The sequence below is a fragment of the Terrapene carolina genome, unplaced genomic scaffold, assembly GCF_002925995.2.
Source record: "Terrapene carolina triunguis isolate 2854851 unplaced genomic scaffold, T_m_triunguis-2.0 Scaffold262, whole genome shotgun sequence".
In the NCBI taxonomy this organism is placed as follows: Eukaryota; Metazoa; Chordata; order Testudines; family Emydidae; genus Terrapene; species Terrapene triunguis.
In genome coordinates, this window is record NW_020664613.1 from 5,345,167 (window position 1) to 5,362,988 (window position 17,822).

Sequence of the window (17,822 nt, forward strand, 5' to 3'; positions counted from 1 at the left end):
ATCTCAGTTAACCACTCAGGCCTGGAGGCATGGGAAGACTGATCAGCTTCATTCAGCTTGTTTGCAGGTTGTATGAAAATGTAATGATTTCTCATGACGGGCTCAGTCCTGTGAGATGCTGAGTGTCTCCAGCCGAGCACACACATTTTACTTAATTGGATGTCCAGCACCTCTGAAATTCAGGCTGCTCATTTGAGTGCTTGTATATGGATTTAGGGGCTTAACTTTAGGTACCCAATTTTGAAAACATTGGCCACTCTGTGTCTCAGTTTCCCCATCTATGAAACAGGAATAATACTGTAAATTGTTTTCAGGTACTCTAATGAACTGCACTGTATGGGCCAGTTCCACCAGAGGGTTAAATTGGCATAGCTCCATTAAAGTCAGTGGAGCTACATAGATTTACACCAGCTGAGGATCTGGCCCTTTCAGTACACACATTTTTCCATGGCTATTGCAGTGATTAAATAGGGGCTCTGTTGGGAAACCATTTCTTGCTCTGCAATTACTTAGCTATTGGCTGTAAAATGCCAGCTGGATGTATTTGTTTGTTCATTTTAAATTGTTGGGGGGGAAAGGGGACAGGGAGAAGAAATCATTGGTCATCACTGTGTCTTCCAGCTGCCCTGTGCAGCTGTTCATGAAACCTGAAGCCAGGGTGCATAGGCCCTGATTGAGTAAACCATGTAAGGAGGGCATAAATCCATTCCTATTCAATAAACGCTGAAGTAGGTGCTTGACTTCCAGCACATGCTTTCAGTCACTGACACTTTAAGCCTGTGCTTAATTGCTTTGCTGAATTGGGCCCTCGCTCCAGCTGAAGACACTCAGCACTTCTGTGAAGTGCCCAGAACTGTGCAGGGTCAAGCCCCAAGTTTGTCTTTTAAATCAAAGGCCACTGGCTAAATAGAAGTTTTCCATTTTGTTGCAAACTCTGCCTGCTGTGATTGATGGATTATTTTCAGGGATGCTTCTAGAGGCTTTACTGCTCACTGCTTCTGTAGTGATTCCTGTTGGTTTACACATTGAGTGCCACAAGTTTATTTTGTTCCTGAAATGACAAAGCAGTATTGGGAAAAGCTTGCTGGGTGAGCTACTTTCATTAGCTATTGCTAGCTGTGCTCTTTTTAACTTTGTACATTTCCTTGGGATTTTCTCTCAAATTTTAATTGTGATCATGTATTGCCTCTCCTCCCTCCATTGTACAGCTGAGTTTGAGTTTTTGGTCTAGGTCTCAGTTCAGAAGTTTCATGCCAGGATGAATTAAGTTTATTATTTGCAAGATTTATTTTGGACTAGAGACCCCACCTGAGATCAGAACTGCATGGTATACGCATATAGTAAGTCTCAATCCCTGCCTTGAAGAGCATATGATGCAGAGGTAACATCACGATAGTTAGGGTTGTGTTACAGAGCTGAGTTTTAAGAGGTGCTTTACATCTTTGTTTTGTGAAAGTCTCATTGAAATGGCAAAAACCAAGCCATGGAATCAAAGCTTTAAGCACAATCTGAATTTTTCATGGCAGTTCGATGAAAAATGAACTGATAGTAACAAACCTGTAAAAGTCACTCATTTATGCAAATTTTTCACTGGCTTGTCTTCCGTGTCTTGGTCACCCCTTTTTTTCAAGAAATCTAAAGCACTCTGGGCCCTCTCCTTTGGCCACGTTGTTGCTCCCCATATGCTGGTTCCTAGAATATGAGTTATGCAGCGGGAATGTTTGCCTATAAAACACTGATAACTTTTTAACAGTAACAACAAAGTTTTTGCCAGGCAAAATCCTCCAGATTGCAGTTCAGTAGCATTCATGCCATAGCAGATCTGCAGTCACTTACTTCTGAGGAAAGCTAAAAAATTGAGTGACGCGCTCTGACTCCCTCACCAAATACCCCTGGAATGTAGGAGAAAGCTCCCTGAGTTGGAAACAAGAGCCCAGGAGTTCAAATCTCCCCTGTTCTAAATGCTGTATAAATTGCCAAGCAGTTCCCTATCCTTATGATTAACTGATACCATGAACCCCAACCTAGAAGCTGGTTAGGGAACAGCTGCTGAACACTCCTCCTCCCCCCGCCCCAAGCTTTAAATACCTTATGCAAGGTCACTCACTGCAGGCACAGAATCCAGGTCAAACTCCAGTCCTAGGCTCTGTACCACACTGGCTTTCAGGGTGATTATACCAGTTTATTTACTTATCTTCAGTAGTGTTGGGGCAGAATAACTTCTGTTACCAGATTTGCCCGTTACTTTGGGGTATGCTCATTCATTAGGGTTACTCTTCAGGGGGGTTCTGTACTTCTATCAATGTACTGCTTGTGTCACTTGTGTTCTCATACGGAGCTCTACTTCTCCTGTCTGCAAGTTCCCTCCCAATGGAGCTACCCTGCAGGTCCTAGGTTCCCCAGGGCTGGATTCTTCCAGCCCCAGAATCAGATGAACACCCACATTAACAGAGCACGTCTGAGAGGACTGGGTTAATCAGCACTCCCAAGCTGACCCCTTATATGTCTCTGGACTCAGTAGGCTGGGTCAAGCAGCACTTCCAAGCTGCCACCCTCATATGCCCCAGGTTCAGCACGTCCCTGTCCCCACTTTCACGTTACAATTGTTCTGGTAGTAACCCACGTGATGAGCAAACCTCAGGATTTTTGGGTGCTGCAGGGATCTTTAGCTTAGGTACGAGGAGCATTGCTGCAGAGTGAATGGGGAAGCCAAAAAACACCCACGAGGGGGGGAGAGAGAAGCAATCAGCTTAACCATGAAAGTTATTTATTGCTAGGTAATAACCATACAAGGGGAGCCAAACAAACAAAACAGTTATAATATTAAATCTAACTTAAATTTGATTATAAAAATCAGGTTTAGAAAACTATAACTGCTCACACAAGTCAGGGTCAGAAGGCTATACCTAGAGAGAGATGGGTTCTCACCACTCCGTGAAGTTTGAATCGATCAGGGTTCCCAGGTGGTGGTGGTGGTGGTAGCTGAGGGCCCCCAGCATGATCAGTCAGGAGAAGATGAAATCCCAATGGAACTGATGCAGATTTTGGATCCAGGCATCAGAGCACTTACTTGAGCATGGGTAGGAGTTTTTGTAGGGAAAGAACAATGATTCAAGGGAGAACACTAGATTTGTTTGTGGGTAAACTGATGGCTCAAGGGAGTATACCAAAGTTGTTTTGTTCAGGCTAGGCAATAGGAACTGATTATTCCTGACCATGGGCAGTGTTCCTTGGAGGGCTCTCACAATGCAATTAGGCAGCTTCAGTATTTTGGATACCAATAAAGGATTTATTACTAGAATTGGTCTGACAACTACTGAGCTGGGTGTATGCAGGTGTAGGTTCATTAACATCTGGAGCAGAGATTCCCCCATCATCCAGTGCTTCCCTGCTTTTCTGGTCCCAGAGTTCCATGCGGTTCTTGCCTTAGGATCTTTGTTCTCCAATCTGTATGCTAATGGGGATGCCTCCCTGTCCCATCTTCGATGCAGATGAGGCTAGGAGAGTTTCCTTAATCCTGTCACCCTTGTCTGGAGGGGTTTACGTGTGTCTCCCATGGCCTTTCCATTGCTTTTTGTAAGTCTTTCTTCTGATTGGTTTTGGTTCAAGCAGAGGCTGGTATGGGGGGAAGGTCTTTCGTGAGTCAGACAAGCTGGGTACTGCGCCCTGGTTCCCCAAGAACACTTCCCAAATGCATGGAATGTGTGCTGGCCAGATGTGCTGGTCTGTTGATGTGATTGATATAAACACAGATGAGGTCACTGTTAAGGTATAAGGGTGCAAGTCTGGAGCTGGGGTAGGTATCGCTTTGGGATAACTGTTGGAGATGGAAGTGAAGTTATGGAGTGTGTTACTGAAGCAGTGTTGTAGGCAACTTGAAGGTGGCAAGAAATGTACAAGTCTTCCCCTAAACTTCTTATTTACATGGTTTTTAAGGTTTTGGGTGGGCAGGGTGTGTCCTGCTGTAACAGTAACGGTCACTAAACTTGGTTTTAATTTGGCAATTATCTAAATAGACAGAACAGATGAAGGGTGGGGGAAAGGCATTGTTATTCCCATTTTACAGATGGAAAATGGAGGCACAGGCAGATGAAGTGATTTGTCCAACATTACAATGGGAATTTGGAGCAGAGCCAGGAATTGAACCTTGATCTTTTAAGGCCCACTTTAGTGACTACAAGACCATCCTTCTCAAGGGTCACTAGCTTGAGTCTTTTAATAGCTCTTTGCCTCCGAGTTTGGCTTTCTATAAAATCTGCATTTGGTAAGTGTCTCCCTCTCAAGGTGCTAGTGAAAGGCTCATTACTTCCATTGTATTGATCGTGTGGAAATACAGAAGTCCATCTGGATGAGCAAGCGTACATATGGGGCTTGATCCAGCAGTGTGCCCTCAGTTTCCATTGACTCCTTTGGGAATTGTACGTGTTCTGCACCGCCATACTGGGCTCCTGACTTGTGCTTATGAAGTTGATTTTTTTTTTAAATGATTCTATATTGCTCTGACCTAGCAAAGGTTCTGTTGCTTCTTCCCCTCAAGAGACCAATGGGTGAGCTCAAATGTGTTAAGAAGCTACATACAAATTGAAGATCATGTGAAATTTGTCTTGAAATAGCTCTGGTATATTGTTATGAAAGGAGGGACTAGACACAGGAGGGATTTATTACCAGTATCAGTCTGATCCATGAGAGAATGAAAATTCAGAGCTCCGCGTAGGAAGGAGAGCATGAATTATCTGTTTGAGACACTTAATGTTAAGGGAGACAGGCTTGATAGGATGCAATATTTAAAAATACTGTTAAGAATAACTCACTCTTGGCTAACAATTGGCAGCCTGCCAGCCAGACTCCTCGAGGTTTATCTAGACTAGAGACACTTTTCAAAAATGCCTGGGTGCCATTTTCAGAAGTGATAGGCCCTTCTATATTAGAAAGGTGTACTGCCTTAAACAAGCTTTTTTAACTATAAATACTTTAAACGGGTACAGCTGTTGCCATATGGAAAGAGGAGTAACTGTATTGGTATGTCACCTTTAAGCTGATAAAACTGCATCCGTACTAGAGTTCTTTACTAGTATAACAATTCATACCTCTAAAACTTTTAAGTGAAGACCAGACCTATGTCACTTATATGCTAATGAAAATTTTTCTCTGACATTTTTGGCTGTGTTGTAACTCATGTAGTTAACTCGATGGATTGGGAATCAATTAACACAGTTGCTAATGCCAGTCTAGAACTCCCCAGTCTTTTGTTCCAGGACACAAACATGACCCACAACAAGGAACAAACCCTTGCAATTTTGTTATTGGCTCGAGCTAACTGGTAATCTTGAGTTACAACCCTATCAAAACCTCACATCTGGACAGACTCCTTGAGTCAGATTCCAAGGGCTTGGAGAAATTGTAGTACAGAGGCTGATTTGCAGAAGGACCAGGTTGAGTAATTCTGTGACTGGGAATATAACGGATAATTGATTAAAGAAGTGCTTTTAAAAAAAGCCCGAACCCACCTGCCTGCTTCTGTCACACTTTGGAACTACTTACCCTAATAACAGAAGAGCAAGCCCTGTGTTAACATACCCTGTTCTCCAGGAACCCCAGTGTGACTGGAAAATTTTGCGCACATTGTGTCCAGACAATAGCCTGGAGAGAATATTTGAATATCTGCTTCTAATCTTGCAGATAGAGGAAAATTTACAGACATACTGGTTTATTCAGACTGATGCTAATGTACATTTTCCCATTAAAGACCCCCCATGTTATTGTCACGACTCTACTAGTAGCTGCTCCAATTGCTGTAGCTGGATTTGAGCAGTTCACTTTCTTGTCTATGTCATTGAGAATACTAAATTACTGCTGATTTAGTTTTCTCCACAGGGTACACAGCCCCTGGGCATTATATATGCAAGCAAAGTGCCCAGAAAACTTAAATGGATATGCGAGAGGACTGATAGAAATTCCCTTGTAGTGAGGTACTTTGAGAAACCTTGTGAAGTTCACATTTGGCAAAACTAGTGCTTAGCAGTGCCAGGAGCCGTAGAAATACTCAGGGTAGGGGGAGAGTTCATGGACGTCAAACGTGCCAATACCTGGGGAGGAGTAGGGCCCCAATAGAAAACATAGAGCCTGATCCAAAGTCATTAAAGTCAATGGAAGTCATTGCATTGACCTCAGTGGGCTTTGGATCAGGCCCCTGACACCAGTAAGTAAGTTGACTTCAGTGAAGCTAGGCCAGATTCACACTGGTGCATCAGTGAAAAGAATCACATCCATAAACTCCAGCAGAGGGAGTATGTCAAGACCCCTCAGACTCTACTTGATAAAAGTTTGACACATAGGGCAAGTCTACACTACAAAATTAAGTTTACCTAAATTATATTGACGTACAGCCATTGCAGTAATTAAATCACTTTTGCACATCCACACTACGCTCCTTTCCTTGTGCCAGCGGTGTGCATTCTCACCAGGAGTGCTTGCACCGATTTACCTCTGTGTGAGGCATTATGGGACAGCTTCTGAAAGGCAGCAACAGTTGATGTAAACAACAAGCATCTACACTGACACAGCGTCAATCTAACTACATCGACCAGTGCTTTGTCTCTCGTGGAGGTGAAGTTACTATTAGGTTGGTGTAGTAGGTGAGTTACGTTGGTGGGAGCTACATTTTAGTGTAGATGCTTACAGAGTTGGGTCACCGTAAGCTGCCTTACATTGACCTAAGTCTGTAGTGTAGACCAGGCCTCAGTAAATTTTACTTTTGTCAGTTAGATGTAACCCTTTATGTGACATGGGTATAGCGCACTGATTAAAAAAAAAAAGCCACTCCTGTGGAATTTTTGTAAGCAGTCTTGCTTTAATGGAAATCCCAAGATTCCTAAGAGGTACCATTAACACACTATTATTTTCTTTTTGTATGTACGGCGAAGGAGTTAATCCAGATGGGCACACTGATATTTTGTGGTCCTGAAGCAATTTACGGTAGAAGGAAATATCGCCCATTGAAACAGTGCTAGGTATACAGCAAAAAGAAAAAGACTCCTCATTAGAACAGCCAACTGAACTGGTTACATATATTAGGGGTAGGAGTGGCTGTGCTGGGGGGGAAGGGGGGTAGTACAAATTGTACACTCCAGCAAAGAGAGAAGTTGCGTGACATTTAAGGCAATTTAAGTTTAGACTCCTCCTTTGACTGGCTGAGGGCCTGATCCAAAGCCCATTGGGTCAGGCCTTGCATAACTGTGCTATGCAGTCACAGGAAGGACAAGTGAGGGTCTCACAGGTGGCAAGAGGAGATGCTTTTGACTGTGACTTTTGGATACAATAGAGGATCAGGAGTGGTAAATCCAATAGGATGACTTCCAATAACCAAAACAAATGTAGTTTAATGGTATGATCCAAATGCTGCTAAAGGCAACAGAAGACTGTCCTTGACCTCTGTGGGCACTAGACTGGATCCTATCTTAATACCACCGTGTTCCAGATTAATTTCTAATTATGAGATTATTCCCCTCCCCCCCCCCCCCCAATAAATAACAAATGAAAATCCAGATCAAATATAGCTTTCCCCCCCCCCCCCAGTATCAACAAGGCCTTTGGGAAAAAATATAATTCTTTTGCACATCTATGTGAATGACAGCTGTGGAGACTGAAGTTCTTGAGGCCTGGCCCAGGCAGCCCCAGGGCAAGCTTCACCAGTGTACCAGCTTGTCTCAACCTTGACCTGGCGGGGCCATCTCTAGTGGAGAGTGGGCAGTTGCCTGTCCCGTCAGTCCTTGGCCTCTGACACTGTAAGCAATGATGTGCATTATGATGGTTTCCCATGATGTGTCTACTGTGAATTAAACTGTGTAGCCAACTCATTCCCTGTATGTCCGTGAACAGCCATCAGATGATCACTGGTAACTTTTTTTTGGTCACTAGTGCCCTAGCTTAGTTCCATACTGGTAGGGTGACCAGATGTCCCACTATTTGGGACTTTTTTTTTATATGGGCTCCTATTACCACACACACCCTGTCCCGATTTTTCACACTTGCTGTCTGGTCAACCTACACTGGTGATCTACTGGTGAAAGGCTCTGAATCCCATTCCAATCCCTATTGTTAGGGACGACTACTGTTCTAGAACACTAATACAAAAAATAGGAGGGACGATCCTGCTTCCATTGAATGGGAATTCTGCCACTGACTTTGATGAAAGGCAGACCGATATAATACGTGGTGGGTTGTGCACCAATAGACAGAGTGTGTCTGTCTCTGTTAAGCCAGCAGAATGCCTCATATGTTGAATTTCAATCTGTCTTAATGTATCTTGGAGAGCTCTGATTCAAGATAAATGAGTTCATGCATTGTAAACAGAACATACATTAAATGTAACTTTGTAACAGTGATAAACAATATGAATGTTGCTATGACAGATAAGTCACTACTAATTTGGCAACTTGTTTATGTCAGTTGGTTTGCGAAGGCTCCCTGGCAATGGAGACATTAATATTATACCCACACTGACTGCTTCTGGAACTGGTGATAATTATGAACATATAACAGCAGCCGACAAGGGACCTGATGCCGCAGCCAGTGGAGAGGCTGCAACAATTGGCTCAGCATATGCAGTGTCTAATCTTGTTTGACTTCTCTGCCATTGGTATCTGTTTTTGTACTGTACGTGTGCTCAGTGCTGTATGGAGCAGAGGGGAAGACTGTCTCTGTCCAAAGAAGAACATTTGGTGTGGCGTGTGCCTGAAATGTCCAGATTTCAAAGCTATCTTGTTTCTCCCTCTAGAAGTCTGTAAAGCTCTGACTTAATAGTGCTTTGTGATGTGTTTGGGGCCTGGGGCTTGCTGTGCTTGAGGCGAGTTACACGTGTGGCAACTTCCTACCTGAGAGATACGCTCTCTCTGTGTCATCAGAGTCCTAGGTACTTCCTTTCCCGGCTATAATGTGATTGTGCAGCTTGTTACTCTGACAGCACTGGGAGAACGACTAGGATTCTGTTCTGCACCATCCGCCGAATCGCTACTGAATTCCAGTGACAGGGTTTCTGTTACTGACGGTGAGGCGGTAGGAGCCAGACAAGACCCAGCTTGACTTTCATATTCTAGGTTGTCCCTGCAGGTTGAGTTTGCAAATGAGTTTGCTGCAGTCTAGGTTGAGTTTGCAAATGAAAAGATGTTTTTTCTGATTAAACAAACTGGGAATCATTGAAAGACAATAAACAGGGAATCATGATGCCATCTTTACTGAGCTACTGCTCGGAAAACAGGCACACTTTAAGATGGGTTAGACCATAATAAGTTAGGAGATGGCAAAAATAGGACACTGAGGTTTTGACAGGTGCACCTTTAACAGCCTTTCTAGTTCCAATACCAATAATGTTTAAGATAAAGTTTCTGTGGTGCTGAGATCTCTTCCAGGTGGGATGGGGCGGGAAAGGCTAAGGTTAAAGAAGAATTTCAACTCTCTCCCAACACTTGAGTTTTTCAGCTACTAATGAATGATTCTTTTTTATCTCTGGGTCTCTTCTGGTCCTCTTCCATGCTTTGTTTCTCCCTCCATCCTTCCAGGGTGCCCAGAAAAGCAGTAACCTATTGACCAGCAGCACAATAGCTCTTTCTCAGCTGTACTGAGACTGGATTGTTTGTGCCAAGTGATGGTGGTGTCTCTTTAAGAGGATTACAGACCTGCACCATCCACTCCAATTGCCACAGGCACAAGGGGGCGTTTTGAGCACATAACCTCTTTTCTACACAAAGATCCAGAGCCATTTTAACACTATAGGAGGATACGTTAGAAGCTGCTGCTGTTTGGAATGAGGGTTTCATGTACCTGCTGCAGGAGTTTGCAGAATTAGTACCCCACAGCATGGCAGCGCCTTGAAGTGCGGCCTCTGTCAGCTGCTGCCAGCACCCTCAGGGCAGTGTTTCCATGCCGTCCTGGGAGGAGAAGCAGAGGAGGGGAGAAAATATTGTATCTTTCCAGCCCATGTAAAACTTTTATGGCAGGGTTTTCAAAGCCACCAAGGGGATTTGGATGCCATGAATTGGGTGTCCGACTCTTAGGTATATCTCCATATATTATAAAGCTGCCCATCTCATAGAGCTGGAAGGGACCCTGAAAGGTCATTGAGTCGAGTCCAGTCCCCTGCCTTCACTAGCAGGACCAAGTACTGATTTTGCCCCAGATTCCCTAAGTGGGCCCCCTCAAGGATTGAACTCACAACCCTGGGTATAGCAGGTTAATGCTCAAACCACTGAGCTATTTCTCCTGCTTCCTGCCACTAAGTAAGGAAAATAGCAAAAGCCATTACTTAAAGGTGACTGTTCTGAGACATCTGGGTTCTCCAATATATCTGCTGCCACTCAGTCCTGGCTACCTGTATATTAAGGCCTGTTTTTTATCCCCCTCCACTGTAAACTAGGATTGATTCTGTAGGAATCAGTGCAGTTACATCCACGTGAATGTGGTTTGAGAGGAGAATTGGGCCCAATAAAACCAGAGGGATTTGGCCCCTAATCAGGTAAGAGGAACCTTTAATTTTTGTTAACTATTTTCACTAAAAGGACTGAAAGTTTTTTTCTATCCTAGGTTAATGGAGACGGCAAGAGAAATGACCAGGGAATCCTTACCTATCAAATGCCTTGAAGCAGTTATCCTGGGGATGTATCCTTTTCTCCATGTGCAGTTTGTTCCAACGGGGGTAACCACTTAAAAATAATACTAGTTAATGTATCTGCACTTTAGGGATGCAGTATGACAGCCTCTGTGGAAGGTGAGTTAGAGGGGCTCCATGTGTCTAAGTGATTTTCAGTGATTTATTGAATAAATGAATCCTCCTTATTAGGAGCTCAGCGTGGTACTAGGCCCTGATCTTCTAGTGTAAATCAGCATAATCCTATTAAAGTCAACTCCATTGACTTTGACATCTGTTTACACCATCTGAGGATCTGACCCTAAATGCCTAGATAAATAGCTATCTAGTTCAGCTCTTAAATCCTTCCCTAGCCATCCTGGGCAAATCATTAACAGCCTGTTGACTGAGTTTGATATTCAGGTCTGTACAATCTAGGTTACTATAACATATGCCCAACACAGTACTATCGGAGTCTTGATGCCTTTTGTCACTGATCCCCTCTAATTGTGCTGTGTACAGAACTAAGCATGTGCATGTTGTAGTGTAGCTAAACCTTTAAACTACTGTAAAGTAATGCTTTGGTTCTTATTCAAACCCAGAAAAGCAAAGGATGTTCAGCTTTCAGGCTGAGACTCTCTTCCTTGTACTGGTACCAGTGAATTAACCTTCTTTGTCCTAAGATTCTGTAGTAGCACAAGACTGGGCTACGTGTGCTGCTGCATACCATGTGTGTTCTGATCCTGCTCCCCGGGAAGTTCCGCGACAGAGCATTGAGGGCCCTAAATGCAAAAGGGTAGGGCTGTCAAGTGATTTAAAAAAAATTTAATCATGATTAATCACGCAATTAAACAATTACAGAATACCATTCATTTAAATATTTTTGGAGGTTTTCTACCTTTTCAAATATATTGATTTCAATTACAACATAAAATACGAAGTGTACAATGCTCACTTTATATTTACTTTTGATTACAAATATTTGCACGGTAAAAAACAAGAAATAGTATTTTTCGATTCACCTCATACAAGTACTGTAGTGCAATCTCTTTATTGTGAAAGTTGAACTTACAAATGTAGAATTATGTACAAAAAAAACCTGCATTCAAAAATAAAACAGTGTAAAACTTTAGAGCCTATAAGTCCACTCAGTCCTATTTCTTGTTCAGCCAATCACTCAGACAAACAAGTTTGTTTACATTTGCAGAAGATAATGCTGCCCACTTCTTGTTAACAATGTCACCTGAAAGTGGGTACAGGTGTTCGCATGGCACTGTTGCAGCCGGCGTCACAAGATATTTACATGCCAGATGCGCTAAAGATTCATATGTCCTTTCATGCTTCAACCACCATTCCAGAGGACATGCCTCCATGCTGATGATGGGTTCTGCTCGATAACAATCCAAAGCAGTGCAGTCCGATGCATGTTCATTTTCAAAATCTGAGTCAGATGCCACCAGCAGAAGGTTGATTTTGTTTTTTTGGTGATTCGGGTTCTGTAGTTTCTGCATCTGAGTGTTGCTCTTTTAAGACTTCGGAAAGCCTGCTCCACACTTCGTCCCTCTCAGTTTTTGGAAGGCACTTCAGATTCTTAAACCTTGGGTCAAGTGCTGTATCTATCTTTAGAAATCTCACATTGGTACCTTCTTTGTGTTCTGTCAAATCTGCAGTGAAAGTGTTCTTAAAACGAACAACATGTGCTGAGTCATCATCCAAGACTGCTATAATATGAAATATATGGCAGAATGCAGGTAAAACAGAGCCAGAGGTATACAATTCTCCCCCAAAGAGTTCAGTCACAAATTTAATTAACGCATTATTTTTTTTATGAGCATCATCAGCATGGAAGCATGTCCTCCGGAATGGTGGCCGAAGCATGAAGGGGCATACAAATGTTTAGCATATCTGGCACGTAAATACCTTGCATTGCTGGCTACAAAACTCCCATGCAAATACCTGTTCTCACTTTCTGGTGACATTGTAAATAAGAAGTGGGCAGCATTATCTCCCATAAATGTAAACAAACCTGTTTGTCTTAGCGATTGGCTGAACAAGAAGTAGGACTGAGTGGACTTAGGCTCTAAAGTTTTACATTGTTTTGTTTTTGAGTGCAGTTATGTAACAAAATCTACATTTTTAAGTTGCACTGTCATGATAAAGAGATTGCACTACAGTATTTGTATGAGGTGAATTGAAAAATTCTATTTCTTTTGTTTTTTACAGTGCAAATATTTGTAATAATATAAAATGAGCACTGTACACTTTGTATTCTGCGTAATAGAAATCAATATATTTGAAAATGTAGAAAAACATCCAAAAATATTTAATACATTTCAATTGGTATTCTATTGTTTAACAGTGAGATTAAAATTGCGATTAATTTTTTTGAGTTAATCGCGTGAGTTAACTGCGATTAATCAACAGCCCTACAAAAGGGTGAGGTAAAATCTCTTGCTTTCTCCAGGAGAACTGTTTCATGACATCCAAAATGCTTATTCCATCACCTTTGCCTCTCCCATCCACCTTCCCCGCGACCAAAATAGAAGCTTCATCTAGTATCTTCCATGCAAACTATCTGAGTGAGGGCCAGTCACACGCAAACAGCCCCATTGAAACTGGGAATAGATTCAGGGCCAGAATCTTTACAACTTGATCTTCATTTGCAAAGATGTCTTTTAAAATACTCGTGCTACATCTGAAAGGAACCACAGCCAACCATCTCCTTTGGATGGAGCTGACTTTGCCTGGTTAGTGGCTATTGGGTCAGCGAAGTCCATGTTACAGTGAACTGTTCTGATGGCGTATTTTGGCTCATGAGTGGTCCCTCAAGTCTACAATGCATTTGTGCTTGGTTAAAATGATAGAAAAGGGAAAAGAGACATTGGGTTTAATTCTGATCTCATTCGTGCTAGCTTTACACCCATTTAACTCCGCTGACTTGAATGGAGTTGAATTTATACCTATAGGAAAGTTCAGAATCAAGCCTGCAGATGTTCGTTATCTCTCTCCTGATGGTTTCTATCCTCTTGGACGTGAACAACCTCTCCGGCAGGTTTTAAATAGGGGTGGGGAAGTGTCTCATTTGGGTTTTCCTGGAATGTTATTAAAGCCTCAGAGAGCCACCAGTGGGACGAAAATAACGTAATTTCTGGTCATCTGATAGTATTTCACTTTCCGGATGGTAGACGTATGAGGGCAGATCAGATCTTCTATTATTTTGGGTCCATAAAAGTGGAGAGACCATCCCCACACCTAAAACTCCCCCACCCTCCCACTGAAAATCAAAAGGACCGCTACTAGTACAGTGACTATGCAGGTCTGGGAATCCTATGCACACTTAGGATGTCAAGCTGTGAGGGCCAAAGACTGACTCCAGGAACAACAGTGATGATCTGTGATGCCTATAATCATGGTGTTATGGTCCTATGCTATCCTATTACTTACATTCCCATATGTTTATGTGTATATACTTGCATACATACAGAATGCTTATGGACATGTCACCTAAATGTTGTTGCTAGGCCTGGTAGAAAAATATCTGTTGAAACTTTTTTTTCAGAAAATTTGGTTTTCAAGGAAATGACCATTTTTGTGGGAATTGTCTGCTTCCCTTGAAAACTTATTAATTTTTGGTCAGCAAACCGAGAGCCCCCAAATTGGAAACTTTTAGCAGTTTCTGGATAATTTTTTTTTTGGCAATTTCCAACAGGTTTCAGGTTTTGGCTGAAATTTTGTGACTTTCCTACCAAAAAAGCACAGTTTTTCATGGAACATTTGAATAAAAACGGCTTTCCTGTTCATTTGCCTAGAAAACCTCACCCGTTTTCCAGATACCTGGAGTTGCCGCCGGGGAGAGGATTGACCCTCCTGCAGGAGCTCCTTGCTCTTGTAGACTTTGAACCCCCAGGAACTAGTAGCCAGTCCAGGTGTCATGTGTATGGCTACATGTTCAAAATTCACCATCAAAATTTCTTGTGCTAAATGTGATGCCCCCGGTGCCTGTTTGTGAATGTAGTTGCTGGGGTCTGTGTAGGAGGCATGCTGAGCGAGCCGGAAACGTGCTGGGGGGTTCAGACTCGCTCGCCCCTGGCAACGAGCCTTGGCGGGGAGCAGAAGCCGCCTCCCCAGCCAGACTCTCTCAGGCAGCCGCCAGCCCGCCACGCTGCAGAGTAGTGTCCCAGCGGCCGGAAGGGGCTAGTCCTGCCCTTTCTGCTCCTGGTCCCCCAGCCCCTTCCTCTCCCTGGCATCTGGGGATGTCCCCCCGATATGTTGTCCAGCCCTGCCCTCGCTCCCTCTCTTCCTTCCCCCAGCTCCTCCCCCACCCCCATCCCCGTGCCTCCTGCACGCCGCTGAACAGCTGATTCTTGACAGGCAGGAGGCACTGTGGGGGGGAGGGGGAGGAGTTGATCGGCGGGAGATGCTGGGGGGAGGGGAAGGAGGGGCCTGCTGGTGGGTGCTGAGCACCCACAATTTTTTTTCCTTGGGTGCTTCAGCCCCAGAGCCCGCACAGAGTCCGCGCCTATGGCTGGGAATGTATTTCTGTAAAGGGTCTTGGCAAGGATAGTCTGTGGGAGGTCCTTTCGTGACGAGCACTGGGGACCTGATCCAAAGTCCACTGACGTCAATGGGAGTCTTTTCATAGACTTCATTGGGCTTTAGATCAGGCCCTTGGTGTATTTTAGCTGTTTTGTCACAACCTATGGATTGCCCCCAGACACTGTCCTCTCTGTGCAGGCAGCAGTGGGTGTGAGCATCTGTGGCTTGGTTTCCAGTTAGGAGATATTATTTGTCATTTTCTTCTCCCTCCCCCCGTGTCCCTCCCCCGAATGTCAAGGTGATCTTTTCAAACATGTCTGAGCCATGCATCCCTGAATTTTGTGTCACCCTCCAGTTTCCTTCTCTGTCTGTGGAAATAAGATACTGGTTATAATAACTTCTGTGTGCTGACAAGCTTCCCTGTTGCTTGGATACCAAAAAGGGCATAGACCAACACAGCAGCCCTCTGTGGGAGTCTTTAAGCTGAGACCTCCTGGCGCAGAGCCGATTAGGGAGATGTCACTTTAATCGGGCTGCTTGCCAGCTTGTGCCATCAGCTTTTACTGAGACTTTTTTTAACCTCTTGTGTAATCCTTCTTCGTGTCGAATTAGGTTTTACAGAACTTCCTTTCGCACTAGACGCATCTCAAAACATTTGGACGGGGGAGGAGTTAGATAGAGCAGCTCTTCTGTGCTTAGCAGAAGCTCTCCCACATCCATGGCTATTAGATTCCTAGCAAACAGAGCTGGGGAGGACCTATATAGGTCTCTTTGTCTATGCATCTAACTAACTGAACTACCTACTTAATCGAACCCATCTAACTATCTGCTTCCATGGCCTCACCCCATCATCACAGGCACAGCTGTGCGGGAATGAGCCCCCTAATGTGTTCTTGGTGCGTTGTTCAGTCCAGGTTTAAATCCATCAAACAATGGAACTTCCACCACATCCACTGCGAGAAAGCATTAGAACTAGGGGGAGGGATAGCTCAGTGGTTTGAGCATTGGCCTGCTAAACCCAGGGTTGTGAGTTCAATCCTTGAGGGGGGCCACTTAGGGATCTGGGGCAAAATCAGTACTTGGTCCTGCTAGTGAAGGCAGGGGGCTGGACTCGATGACCTTTCGAGGTCCCTTCCGGTTCTAGGAGATAGGATATCTCCATTAATTTAGTACTGGTCACGGACGGGGAGTAATGGCGAAGGAATCAAAGCTAACCAAGAAGTGCCATGGGAACCTTTTCCACCCCAAATTCATCTTATTAAAACAGGTGCAGGTAAAAAATCATAAGGGGGGTGGAAGGTCACCTAGGACATACTTATGAAAATCTTATGTGCAATACAGAGGATCAGATCCTCAACTGGTATAAATCAGCGTACATAATCACTGACTTCAAAGCACCTACCTCGATTTACACCAGTTGAGGATCTGGCTCAGAAAGTATATTTAAAGAAAAAGCAAAGCAGTCGTATGGGAAAAAGAGACCAGCATATAACCAAGCTAGGAAGGTGAGAATTGAGGAGATTTAATGGCTTATTGTACCTGCCATTTATTTGGTTAATGGATACCAGTTTCAAAGACACTTGCCACAGCTACCATCCTGGATCCCTGTGTTTCCACCTGGCCTGCAAAGGATTTCCTGGCCTGCAGGGTGAATCCCATTGATTATCACTGAGTTCTGTAAGAGAGAGAGTCCCTTACTGCAGGAAAACTGGACTGTTGGAAGATTTCTACTTAATAGCTATAACCACTTGGGCAGCTAATAATAAATGCTGTAAAAAGGGAACAAGAGGAATCTTTATCAATGGGCCATCTATGTAACTGAAAATCTCCTGGGAATCTTTAATTCTAGTTGGACACTGAAGGTTGGCACTCTAGGAAGGGCAACATTGGCATGGCAAGTTTGAGAGGAGAGGCCCCCACCCATCTTCTTCCCTTCCACTATTTCAAGCCCTGGCTGTATTCCTTGGGAGCCATAGCTGTCGTACACAGTGGTTATCATTAGAGAAGGACTGAGCCAAAACTCTGGATCCAAACACTTGGGGAAGATCAGGTCCAGATGTGAACTTTGTAGCTATTTGCTCCAGTAATAATGAGCTAGACCAAATCCCTGGATCTAAACTTTCTTGGACTCTGGGGAACTTGGATCTGAATCCACACTACGTTGCTTGGGGCCTCTCTGATTATGTACAGCTGGCCCTATGAGGCCCTCTGCCTCTGATATTGCTAGCAGTTTCATGATGCTTTTGCAAGTAGCTTATCCATTTTTGCTGAAGCCTTAAACCTTCTCTGACAAACGTGTCAAGGGTGTGAGGTTTATTTCTCCCTCTGCCGCCTTGCTCCAAGTTAGCAGCCTCACTCTTGTCAGCCTAAATAAAGCTGCCTCCCATTCTGTCTGCTCTTATCCCCTTCACTTTTCTAGCTAAGGATGAGTGCAGTGCCTTGTGCCAGCTCCTCTTCCACAGCAGTGAGCACTCCAGGGGCCTTATGTGCCGCTCCCCTAGCCTGGGGCAAGGGGAAGAAAAGAGGGTATATGAGAGTCCTGTGTACTCCATGGCCATGGTTCTAAACTCAGCCGTGTCCCCGGAGTCTGGGCTCTGTGATGTGTCAGGCTGGAGATATGTAAAATACTGGAGGATTTCAGTGAATTAATTGTGAAAATTAATAG

General features: G+C 43.9%; 1 protein-coding gene across 4 annotated transcripts in view; it reads left to right on the top strand.

Moving 5' to 3' along the window:
* Nucleotides 1–17,822, top strand: part of VASH2 (vasohibin 2) — a 61,675-nt gene that overhangs the window by 20,716 nt on the left and 23,137 nt on the right. For all 4 annotated transcript variants that reach the window (XM_024196288.3, XM_024196291.3, XM_024196289.3 and 1 more), the window contains one exon: nucleotides 10,579–10,653. In XM_024196288.3, coding sequence (XP_024052056.1) covers nucleotides 10,579–10,653 — 75 coding nt within the window. The remainder of the gene's footprint in view (nucleotides 1–10,578; nucleotides 10,654–17,822) is intronic.